The following is a 13,116-nucleotide window of genomic DNA, read 5'->3' on the forward strand; positions in this document are numbered from 1 at the left end:
GACTCCGGAAAAACAATTTTAAAAAGAGAAAAAAAATAGTCAATAGAATATAAAAACGATCAACAAGACAAGGCGACATTGACTAAAAGTTACCGTGGATGAAAAGCACTAATGTTTAAGTTATCAAATTTTAAGATAAACTGCAATATACAGTGTACATATAATAATTCAGTCTGCACAGTCTGCACAATTTGCATGGTGTATTAATTATGCATTTTAAATCTTTAAAAAAATCTAGAATCCGAACTGTAATTACGTAATTTGCAATCCGGATGGGGAGTTATTTAGTATACTACAACTATATGAGATATACGTATATATATGTATAAGTAGCCTGTGATTCATGCGTTGATATATTGTTTGCTTATTCATAACTTACGCGCTATTTAATACTCGATCGTCATAGGTAACACAACATCTTTGGTTTTGATAGTATCAATATATGAGCCGCGTCATGACATGATCAGGATCCATGCTGTTCGCTCTCAGTTTCTCTACTTGTTATATGGTTTGTAAGCGAACAGCATGGATCCTGATCAGACTGCGCGGAGGTGCAGGCTGGTCAGGAGCCATGCTGGTCGCAAACCCACTATGTTGGTTTTGTCATGACGCGGCTCATATGTCAATTTGCCGACAAGAAGCACATAAAAATCGACAGATTGGAACCCAGGCTAATCTATGAGAAAAATTAATCCGCTTTCCGTAAAAAAACGCAACAACAACTAAAACAACAACAAAAAAGCTACATTTTAAAGTGAATTATTACATATAAATTACAACAAAAACAGCGTGGGGCGTTTCAATTTAAAAGCAGTGCGCTTAATATAACTTTACGAAAATATGTCAAAACATCAATTCATTATTTCAATACTTTAGCAATAGTAAATCTATAAGATTAATTATATATATTTATTTCAAACAACGAGAAGGAACAGAACTAGTTTGAAATCTTGTGTGTACTGAATTCCTCGGAAAATGGGTAAAAATGTGCGCCACACTTTATACTACATTGGGTGCCATTTAAGTAAATCATATGTACAAATATTGTTTCTAACGCGCAAAAATCTTTCATAAAGGCCCATAAAGCCCTAGAAATGCTTTTATTTTGTAAAGCTTTTTATTTATTTTTTTTATTATTTTTATTTCCATTATCATTAACCTGAACTAACGTTTTCTTCTGTTAATTTTTGCCAATCACGAACGGTGTTAATGATTTAGTAATTTGTATGAAAGTCAAAATTTTGCTACAGTAACAATTTTAATACTTTCACATTCACAACTACTTTCTTTAGAAATACAGGCAAAACAAAAATGTAAGTCTGCACAAACTGCATGATATATTAACAAGTTTGCTTCTTTAAAAAGAAGCATGCGAGAGGTCTTTTTGCTGCTGTGAGAGATTTGTGTAATTCGAAAATATTTGGGGATATTTTTTGCATAAAAGACACAATGAATGGTTATTAATTACAATTATTTAACAAAATAGAATTTATTATCATATAGTATCATAATGAAAGTTTGTTTTACACTTCATTTTTTAAAAATGTTTTGAAAGATTATATGTCGGAGATACTTAAAGCGATACTTTTTCTACAAAGGAAATAATTTGTGTTATGCCATCAAACTAAATTTAAAATAAATGATAAACACATGTATATATTTATATTAAAAGTAGTATCAAAAATAAAAGTGTCTTGTAAAATTCAATAAGCACATTTTCGGTTCATGTTTTGGTAAGTATACGGAAACATTTCCTCTACAATTTCCAAAACGGGCATGAAGTTTGTTAATCAATTTTAAGTCCCATAATTTACGTATACGTACACATGTCGAGACAAATCTTGGATACTCTACAAAAACTACTGCTTTGCAACTGTTTTAGATTTAACCAGCTTTCCTTACACAAAATGTTCCGAATACGGCATGGCTCTTGCAAGTATACATAGCGCAGACGAAGAGTACAACATAACGACACGAATATTACAAAGATATTCATCGGAAAGATATCACGGACACTACCCTTATTTTTGGATTTGTCTTTCATTGCTTACAGGTATAATGTTCGTTGTCATATTTCATACTCTGCTTGGTAAAGTGTTTTGAAAACATATGATGTTCCTTACTGAGTTGACATTTAAACTGTGAAATGTTATATTTTTAAACATCAGAAATATTGTGTTAGTGTTGTCTTAATTCAAGTCTTGTAGTATTTTTTCTGGTCCTTCAGATCGTTGTTTACAGCACTTTTTGTGTTGAAGTGCTACATTCGTTGCATTAAGAATGAGATATTTTCCAATAGTCTTGATCAAACATAGTCTGCCTATTTTCGCGTATTTTTAAGTTCTGTTCATTTCTCCCAAGGGATCTTTTTGTAAGAATTTTGATCATTTTTAAATGGAGTATTTTGAACAATTTAGGGGATGAGCCAGGAATAATGTGGACAGATGGTAGCAAAGTTGCTTACTCTAACTTTGACAAGGATGACAATAACAGAAGACAGGGCTGTGTGTATATGGTGCTAAATACACTCCAGTGGCGAGTAGGGTCCTGTATGGATAAACATTTTTATATTTGTAAAGGACCTGCAGGTAATATTATAATTCAAATTTCAGTATCTCTCATTACGTCATTATCACATGGCAAAGAATGTAATCAACGTAAAGAATATGATAAACTAGAAAGGTTTTTTGTCCCAAAAACCTATGTCTCCAAAACAAGGTAACAAAACTATGGCTCTGATCACTTCTGTGAAGTTTGGTCAAAATTCCGCCAGCACTTTGATCTTTGAAAGACGGCCATATTTTTTCTATTTAAAGCTCTGACAGCCATTTTGTGCAGAAAAGCGGAATATGCCAGCGACATACACAACTAAGGATGATACTGATCACTTCTGTGAAGTTTCATTGAAATTCTACCAGCAGTTTGACCTGTGAAAGCAGACAAAATATTTATATTTAATTTATAGCTCTGGCGGCCAATTTGTACAGAAAAGCGTAACGTGCCGGTGACATGCACAACTAGCAATTGTATTGATCACTCCTGAGTAGTTTCGTTGAAATCCCACGTGCAGCTCAGCCCATGAAAGCCAAACAATGTTTTTCTTTATATAGCTCTGGCAGCCATTTTGTTCAGCGGAGTGGAACATACCGACGATATGCACAACTAGGAATGGATAGTACTGATCACTTACATGCCGTTCAACCTGTGAAAGCCGGACAATATTTTCTAATCATAGCTCTGGTGGCCTTTGTGCAGCGGAGCGGAATGTTCCAGCGATATGCACAACTAGGGATGATACTGAAGTTTCAATGAAATCCAGGCAGAAGTTTGAGCTGTGAAAGTCGAACAAGCTGAATGCGGACGAACGGACAGGCGGCGAAGGCAAAAACAATATGTCTACCAAAAATGTTAGGAGGCATAATTCTATGAACATACAATGATGAACACAAGATGAATATTATAAATAAAAATACTAGGTGTATTTATTATAATGAATAGATTGAGCGCAAGTAATAAAATTTATGCAGAAAAACATATCATATCAAATTCTTCATTCTTAAATTACAATAAATAAGACTTTTAGTAAACACTCACTTTTCCTGTATGCCGAATAGGCACAAATGACGTCATCATATACGCCATAAATAAAAGTTCAGATATGTCAAAAATGTGTTTATTTCATATACATATTCATGTATATATAAATGCAGAACATGAGTTAGTAATATAATGACATTTGTTCTATGATTGATATGATAAAGGGGATATCAGATAACGGTAAAAAAACGGAATGGCCTAGATACCTTAATTATATAACAGGACGGTAAATACGTACTACGGGATTCTGTATACGTTACGCTAGTTAAATGATCCGAGATTCCAAGGGGAAATTTCCGTACGTGTTTAAATATACATAGCGAATAAACCAATCAATCAAACAGAATATCGACCATTATAACAGGCTTTAATGTGATGTACACCGAAAATGTCAAAATAAAAACTAAGTTTCGTAATCTTTATAGTATTACGTGTTTCTTTGTGTTTTTGTTTTTTCGTGTTTTTGTTGTTGTTGTTTTATATAATGTTTGTTATAATATTTTAAATGATTTCTTTTGTACAATTTATTCATTTCCTCTTTCGTAAAATTATCCTATGTATTGCAGATATCGCTCTTGTCCTGTCAAGTACAAGTCAAGCTGAAAATTCAACTTTATTATCAACACTGACAACACAGTTTAAATTGCAACATACTCACCATAGTATCAAAGCGGACCTAGGTTTCTCTATATTCATGATAACATTATTACTGTTTTAACTCTTATAGATGTAATCAAGCGTTTTAATTGTTTCCCTTTTTGTAGTGTGATCATTTGATATTTGAAAAGTCCATATCTCACAAATGAGATTAGAATGGTTTACTTTAAATCTTACCTTATTGGGACTTTTTGAAGTTTTATGCAAGTCAACGATGTTCAAAATTCTCTTAATTATTCTTAATAAAAACCCTTTTTCAACTTATTTAGATGGTTTTCAAATGCAATTGTATAGGCATTGACAGACCGATCAATTCGATTGTGATTTCAGCTGCAGACGACACTGGTTTGACTGGGGGACAGATAGCTGGCATCATTATAGGCGTTATTGGCTTATTATTCACCATTGGCAGCGTCGTGTACATCATAAAATCATGGCCATTCAAGAAACCCCGATGTAATTTTGCATCTCCTTCACTTGGATTTGATAATGCATTGTTCCATAAAAATCAGGACAATGTTGAAATAAGTTAAATTGTGTTACGAACATTAAAGTTACATAAGGACTATAGAAACTGAGATACTGATAAAATTGAGCGTATTTGCAATATATAGACATCAAAATATGATAGGCCTTAATGTTATACTAAAATAGAATAATGTGACATAAATGTTTAGATTGGTTTAGAAAGATTGTTATATGTGAACGTAATAAATATACCTTTCACATTGTTTTCATTGTTGTTGTTTTGGTTTTTTGTTGTTTTTTTAAGAATATGATTGATTTATTGATTTGGTTTTACGTCAAACCGAGACAGAATATGCCATATGGCGACGTTCGAGCTTAACTGGTTGGAAAAGACCTCTGGGGCCCTTCTGTGCATTAGTTCAGGCACGAACGGACACCTGAGTAGAATCACGGACTTTAAAAAGATTGAGGTATGGCTCAGAACCTTTAGTTCAAAGTCATCTAACAGTTGCGTAAGACAGGCTGTCTTAATATGCCTAAAAGAACATTTTAGCTAAGTTATTTCAAAATTTGTTGATGGGACAAATGGAGTCCATTTCTACATCCCCCTTTTTCTCTTCCAAAAGGCAGGGAACAATTATCATATACAGAGTTTATCTCTTATACTTTTGACGTCATTCTCTGGATACGAAACCACAAACTACGATATCTTTTAATTGTAAGTGTGACCTTGTCAGACCGAATTCATAATGTACCCTGTAACAGACTATATATTATTCTTTGCATTGACCTTAGTGTAGGCGACTGGTTATTGCACATGACACAACATATCATTATTGTGAACATTTGTGCCAAATATTTACAAAATCCCTTGATCTATGAACAAGTTATAGACCGGACACAAAATATACCCTATAACGGATTATGTTAATTGTTGGCCTCTGGGTGTGGCCTTGACCTAGGAGATAGAGGTGCATGTGTTGCGCATGACACATTATCTTATTATTGTGAAAAAACACCATATTCAAAAGCCAACCCTTTCAACACCATGTGTTTGATTTTGTTGCAGATTCGTTTTTGTTCATCTTTGGAGGGTTTTCTTTGTACAAAATTAAATCAAAGCCTTAGCCCAGGAAATTTCCGCGTGGCATTGCCATTTTTTGAACCGGCGATTAGTTTTTTGTCTATATAAATGTACTGAAAAAACACCATATTCAAGAGCCTACCGATTCAACACCATTTGTTTGATTTTGTTGAAGATTCGTTTTTTACAACTTTGGAGGGTCTTCTTTGTACAAAAATTAAAGCCCTAGCCCAAAATTTATAACCAGGAAATTTCCGCGTGGCATGCCCATATTTTGGACCGGCGATTTGTTCTTTGTCTATATAAATGTACTGAAAAAACACAATATTCAAGAGCCAACCCTTTCAACATAATTTGTTTGATTTTGTTGTAGATTCCTTTTTGTACAACTTTGGAGGGTCATCTTTGTACAAAATGAAAACCAAAGCCCTAATTCAACATATATGTTCAGGAGATTTCCGAGTGGCATGGTTATTTTTTGACCGGCGATTTGTTATATAATGGACACAAGGCACTCCTGAAATTGGCATTTTAATTGTTTTTGCGATCACAAATTGATAGGAATGAAATTAATTCGTGTTAGTCAAAACTGCGCTTTTGAGATAGTTCTTACAGGAATTCCGTCAAATGGACACAAGACAGGTGAGGAATTGCCGTCATTCACAGTAAGCAATTGTAAAATGAACGCTCTGTACTTGAATGAGAAAATAAATTGTGATGGTTTATAGAATCTTCCCCACAGCGATATAAGGCTGAACAATTTGGCTAACGTGATTGCAAGAGGCCCGCATAATATGGTCGCTTTTTTGGATAGGCGATTAGTTCTTTTGGTATATAATGTCTTACATATTTCGTTAAAAACACTATATTGTAGAGCCAACCGTTTAAACACCGTTTCTCTGATTCCGTTGCAGATTCGATTTTGTACAACTTTGATGGCTCTTCTTTGCACAAAATGAATACCAAAGCCTTAACTCAAACTATATTTTCAGTATTTTTCCGCATTGCATGGCCATTTTTTGGACCGGCGACTTGTTCTTTGTCTAAATAAATTTTCGTAAAAACAACATATTCTTGAGCGTACCGTTTCTACATTATTTGTCTAATTTTGTTGCAGAATCGTTTTTGTACACCTTTGGATTTGGAGGGTCTTCTTTGCACAAAAGAAGACCAAAGCCCTAACCCAAACTATATGATCAGTATTTTTCCGTATGGCATGGCACCGACGATTTTTTCTTTATCTATATAAAAGTACTGAAAAAAACACCATATTCAAGAGCCAACCATTTCGACACCATTTGTTTGATTTTGATGCAGATTCGTTTTTGTACAACTGTGGAGGATCTTCTTTGCACAAAATGAATACCAAATCCCTCACCCAAACTATATGTCCAGGAGATTTCCGCATGACATGGCCATTTTTTTGATCGACGATTTGTTCTTTGTCTATATAAATGTACTCTGACAAATCACCATATTCAAGAGCCAACCCTTTCAACACCACTTGTTTGATGTTGATGCAGATTCGTTTTTGTACAACTATAGAGGGTGTTCTTTGCAAAAAATGAAGACCAAATCCCTGAATCACAGTAGTGGTCAGGAGATTTCCAGCGGCATGTCTTTTTTTGTCTGGGACCGGGATTTTTCCTTTTACTAATTTGCCCGACAGAACCGCCTATAAATTACTCAAATTTTAATTATTGTTGCGTGTCATTGATAGGAATTATACTTGAATTCTGTTAAAAATTCGTTTCTTTGAAAGCCTTAGACGAATTTGGTCATTCACAGTTATCCTTGTAGAATGAATTGGCTTATTCAATAAAGAAACAGAAAAGGAATAATAAATTGTGTGTTTTGATCAAGCTTGGCTAACATTTGAGCTAAAACAATTTGTTTCCGTTAAGGGGAAATAAAAAAGGCCTTTCACTTAGTTTACTCAGTTCCCTGTATTTCATTAGCTAGAACCGAGACTGGTTGCCGTTAAGAACTTTTAAAGGCCTATCACCGTGGGTTTGGTCAGTTTGATTGTTTTTCCAGAGGTTATAACCGGATCAGATTTTCCGTTATTAAATTCTAGCAAGGTCTATCACAGTGGGTTTGGTCTGCGACACAATATTCCCTATAGTCTAGTAAAAGAAATGCCTATCACCGTGCGTTTGATCTGCCTGACTGTAATCCCTGATGCTAGAACCGGACTTTGTTTTTCGTTAAGAACTACTAGAACGGACTATCACCGTGAGTTTGGTCAGTTTAGTTTGACTGTATTTCCAGCGGCTATAAAAGGACTTGGTTTTCCAATAAGATATACTAGAAAGGCCTATCACCGTGGATTCATTCTGCATGACTATTTTCCCTGAGGCTAGAACCGGCCTTACATTGAAATCTACTCGTAAGGCCTTTCACCGTGTGTTTGATCACTTGACCGTGTTCATTATGGCTAATTATGGACTTGGAATTCTGTTTAGAATTCTGTTTTTTTTTAGAAAAGTCTATCACCGTAAGTTTGGTCAGCTTGACTGTTTTCCCTTATGCTAGAACCTGAATTGGTTTTCTAATTAGAACTTCTAGAAAGGCATATCACCGTGGGTTTGGTCAGCTTGGCGGTATTCTTAGAGACTAGAACAGGACTTGGTGTTCCTTGGTGTTAGAAGTATTAAAAAGGTCTTTCACTGTAGTTTACGTCAGTTTGACTCTATTTCATTAGGCTAGAACCGGACTTAAATGTCCGTTACGAACTATTACTTAGGCCTATTACCGTGGGCTTGGTCTGCTTTACTGTAATCCCTGATTTTTGAAAAGGCCTTTTATTCCTGAGAAATAGTAGAAATGCCTATTACTGTTGGATTGATCTGCTTGAAGGTAATCCTCGAGTTACAACTTAACTTTCCTTTATAAACTATAAGTTAGGCTTATCACCGTGTCATTGATGAGCTTGACTGTATGCAATGAGGCAAGAAATAGACTTGGCTTTCCGTTAAGAACTACTAGAAAGGTCGTGGTTTAGGTCAGCTTGACTGTATTCCCTGAGACTACGACCGTACTTGGTTCTTTTGAATATTAGGACAAACGTTGCCTACGACTGGCTGGGTTTGTTTGACTGTATTTCCAGAGGCTAGAATTTGACTTGGGTCGTGGGTTTAGTCAGCTATACTCTATTACCTGAACGTATAATCTGGAATGGTTTTCCGTAATAACTTCTAGAAACGCTTACCACCGTGGGTTTGGTCAGCTTGACTATATTCTCTGAGGCTTAAACAGTACTTGGTTATGGGCTAAGTATTACGTGTAAGGCCTATCAACGTGGGTTTGGTTTGCTTCATTTTATTCTCTAAGGCTATAAACGGATTTTTTCTTCTTCTTCTTGAGAAGTAGTAAAGATACCTATGACCGTCCGTTTGGTCTGCTTCTCTATATTCCCTGAGGCTAGAACCGGACATGTTTTTTAAGAAATAATTGAGATGCCTATCACCATCGGTTTGTCTTCTTGACTGTATTCCCTGAGGCTAAATCCAGACTTAGTTTTCCGTTAAGAGCTACTAAGAAAGCCTATCACCGTGGGTTTGGTCTGCTTCACTGTATTCCTTATATTTTTGCCTTTACTATAAAAGACTATCACTGTTGGTTTTGTCAGTTTGACTGTATTTCTAGAGGCTAGACCCGGACTTGGTTTTCAAAAGATAACCACTAGAATGGCCTTTCGCCGTGGATTTGATCAGCTTGACTGTATTCCTTTAGGTTAATTAGAACTGGACTTGGTTTTCCATTTAGAACTACTAGAAAAGCCTATCATCGTGGGTTTGGTAAGCTAGACTGTATTTTTTGAGGCAAGATATTGACTAGGATTTCTATATAAAAACTACTACAAAATCATATCACCGTAGGTTTGGTCACCTTGACAGTTTTCCCTCAAACAAAATCTGAATTGGTTTTCCGATAAGATCTACCAGCAAGACCTATCAACGTAGATATGATCAGCTTCACTGTATTCTTTCAGGCTAGAACCGGACGAGGTTTTCTTATCAGAACTACTAGTAAGGCCTATCACCGTGGCTTTGGTCTACTTTACCGTATTCCCTTAGGCTAGAACCAGACTTAGTTTTCCTTTAACCACTTCTTAAAGGCCTATCACCGAGGGTTTGGTCAGCTTGAATATTTTTCCTGAGGCAAGAGCCGGACTTGGTTTTGCGTTAAGAACTACTAGAAATGCTTATCACCATGGGTTTGGTCAGCTTGACTCTATTCCCTGCGGCTATAACCAGACTTGGTTTTCCCTAAAGAACGACTAGAAAAGCATGTCACCGTGGGATTTGTAAGATTGACTTACTTAATTCCAAAAGGCTAGTACCAGACTTGGTTTTCCGTTAAGAACTACTAGAAAGGTCTATCACCGTGGTTTGGTCAGCTTGACTGTACTCCCTGAGGCTAGATTTGGACTTGGCTATCTGGTAAGAACTTCTAGGAAGGCCTCTTACCGTGGGTTTGGTCAGCTTGACTGTATTCAATGAGGCTTGAACCGGACGTGCATTTCCGATAAGACCTACTAGAAATGCCTATCGCCATAGGTTTGATCACCTTGACTGTCTTCCCTGAGGCGAGAACCAGACTTGGTTTTCCGTAAAGAACTTTAAGTAAGGCCTTTCACCTTGGAATTAGTCTGCTTCATATTATTCCCTCCGGCTAGAACCGAACTTGGTTTTTTGTTACAAAGTAGTAGAGATGCCTATCACCGTGGTTAAGTTAGCTTGACTGTACTCAAAGAGGCTAGATATGTACTTGGTTTTCCGTTAATAACTACAAGAAAGGCCTATCACCGTGGGTTTGGTCAGCTTGACTGTTTTCCTGAGGCTATAACAGAACTTGGTTTTTCCGTTAAGAACTACTAAAATGGCATGTCATCTTAGGTTTTGTAAGATTGACTTTATTCCCTGATGCAGAAACTTGAACTGAATTACTAGAAAAGCAAATCACCTTGGTAAGATCAGCTTGACTATATTCTTTGAGGCTAGATTTGGACTTGACTTTACGGTAAGAACTACTAGAAAGCTCTATTACCGATTGTTTGTTGAACTTGACTGCACTCCCTGATATGGACTTGGTTTTCCGGTACGAACTACTATAAAGGCCCATCACCGTGGCTTTCTTCTGCCTTGCTTTATTCCCTATGAATAGAACCAGACTTGGTTCTTTTGTTAATAAGGACTAAAGATGCCTATTGCCGTTGGCTTGGTCTGATAACTGTATTTTCAGAGGCTACTATTGGACTTTGTTTTCTGTTAAGAACTACTAGAAAGGCCCATCACCGTCGATTTTCTGAGCTTGAATGTATTCCCTGAAGCTAGAAATGGACATGACTTTCCGTTAAGAACTACTAGACAGGCCTATCACCGTGGGTTTGGTCATCTTGACTGTATTACCTGTGGCAAGATCCGGACTTGGTTTTTGTTAGGAAAAAATAGAGATGCCTATCACCAAGGGTTTGTTCAGCTTGACAGTATTTTCTGAGGCTAAAATCGGACTTAGTTTTGCGTTAAGAACTACTAGAAAGGCCTATCACCATAGGCTGGGTGGGCTTGACTGCATTCCCTGAGGTTAGAAATGGACATGGCTTTCCGTTAAGAACTACTAAAAAGGTTAAGCACCTCGGGTTTGATCAGCTTGGCTGTATTCCCTTATTCTAAAACCGGACCTTTAGAGTTTTGGCTGTATTACCTGAGGCAAGAACCGGGCTTGGTTTTACGTTAAGAACGACTAGAAAGGCCTATCGCCGTGTGTTTGGTCAGCTTGACGGTATTCCCTGAGGCTAGAACCGGTTTTGGTTTCCTGATAACGCATTTCAACATGTGTTTGATCTGCTTGAATGTATACCCTGAGGCTAGAACTGGACTTGTTGTTTTGTTAAGAAGTTCTGGAGAGGCCTATCACCGTGTCTGCTTGACTATAGTCCCTAAAGCTAGAACCGGACTTGGTTTTCCGTTCAGAACTACTAGAAAGGCCTATCACCGTATGTTTGGTCTGCTTGACTGTATTGCCTGAGGGTAGAGCCGGAGACTTGGTTTTTCGTAAAGCAGTTCTATGAATGCCTATCGCCATGGGTTTGGATCACATCAGCTTGATTGTATTCCCTGAGGCTTGATTTTCGGGTTTGATCAGCTTGGCTGTATTTCCCCTAGTCTTAAACCGGACCTTTAGAGAGTTTATAGCAATAAAACCCAATTTGATAGACTCAAAAAGTTCCCTAGAGTTCACACAACCCACAGTGGAGAGGGTTCTGTGCTAGACGCTGGATATACAGTAACGGTGAAAGAAATTTTCTAGGGTTTTTAAACATTTTATGGCAATAAAACGCACGGTGATAGCCTCAGGGAATACAGTAAAGCTCACAAAACCCACAGTAATAAGCCTTTTCGATGTTTCCTATCGAAACAAGACACACGGTGATATTTTCAAATATTAAAGTAAGGCTCACAGAATCCACGGTGATAGATCTTTTAAAAGTTCTTATCGAAATGAATGCGATTGTGATAGTGTCAGGGAATACAGTACACCTCACACAACCCACGGTGATGGGTCTTTTATAGGGTTATTATCGCAATAATACACACGGTGATAGCCTCAGGGAATACAGTTAAGCTCACATTAGCAACGACAATATGCCTTTTGGAGTTTGTTATCGAAACAAGTACAAATGTTGTTGAAATGCAGCAATTGAGAAGATCCGCGCAAAAAATGCGCTCATTACAGATACCTTATTAAATCATTCCTACACACATGTCATTTTCTATTTAGATTAAGTACTAAAATATGCTTTCACTGATGGCTACCTAGTAAGGAAAGTAATTCCAATACAAACAAGACTTACAAGACTTGTAATGTGACATGACGGTAGTGCAATATTGTTCTGTTTATGTCACTTATGTAGTCAGTAATTTTGTATGATAAAAAATATCAAAGCATGTCCATTTTCTTTTTACCTATAATGCTACTCATTTTCTACAAATATCAACACCTAATCATGCTAAGAAATGTAAGAATCCATATGTAAATAAGCCAAAACAAAAACTTTCATCGATTTTTCAAAATGTCTATTACATGTTTCGGGGTAAATGATGTGTCATGATATAACAAGAAAAGCATTGATGCAAAGCAGCGTAAACCAGTTCACTTTCGCTGGTTATCTTTGATTTATACCAGAATTTTTTATCAATGATAATGGATGACGAATGATACATTAGTTGCACAAAGACACTTTCGCGGCAGGCTTGCTAGACATTAGAATATTGAATGTATTTATTTGGAAGATACAAAACAGA

General features: G+C 36.4%; 1 protein-coding gene across 1 annotated transcript; it reads left to right on the forward strand.

The window, feature by feature from the left end:
- Positions 1–1,790: 1,790 nt before the first annotated feature.
- LOC132731066 (uncharacterized) lies at positions 1,791–4,987 on the forward strand. Its single transcript, XM_060717176.1, has 4 exons — positions 1,791–2,053; positions 2,418–2,588; positions 4,164–4,277; positions 4,585–4,987. Exons 1-4 carry the CDS (start codon positions 1,924–1,926, stop codon positions 4,785–4,787), a joined length of 618 nt encoding a protein of 205 aa, XP_060573159.1. The 5' UTR covers positions 1,791–1,923; the 3' UTR covers positions 4,788–4,987.
- The last annotated feature ends 8,129 nt before the right edge of the window (positions 4,988–13,116 follow it).

Source organism: Ruditapes philippinarum, unplaced genomic scaffold, assembly GCF_026571515.1.
Source record: "Ruditapes philippinarum isolate M1 unplaced genomic scaffold, ASM2657151v2 ctg1239_1_1_1_1, whole genome shotgun sequence".
In the NCBI taxonomy this organism is placed as follows: domain Eukaryota; kingdom Metazoa; phylum Mollusca; class Bivalvia; order Venerida; family Veneridae; genus Ruditapes; species Ruditapes philippinarum.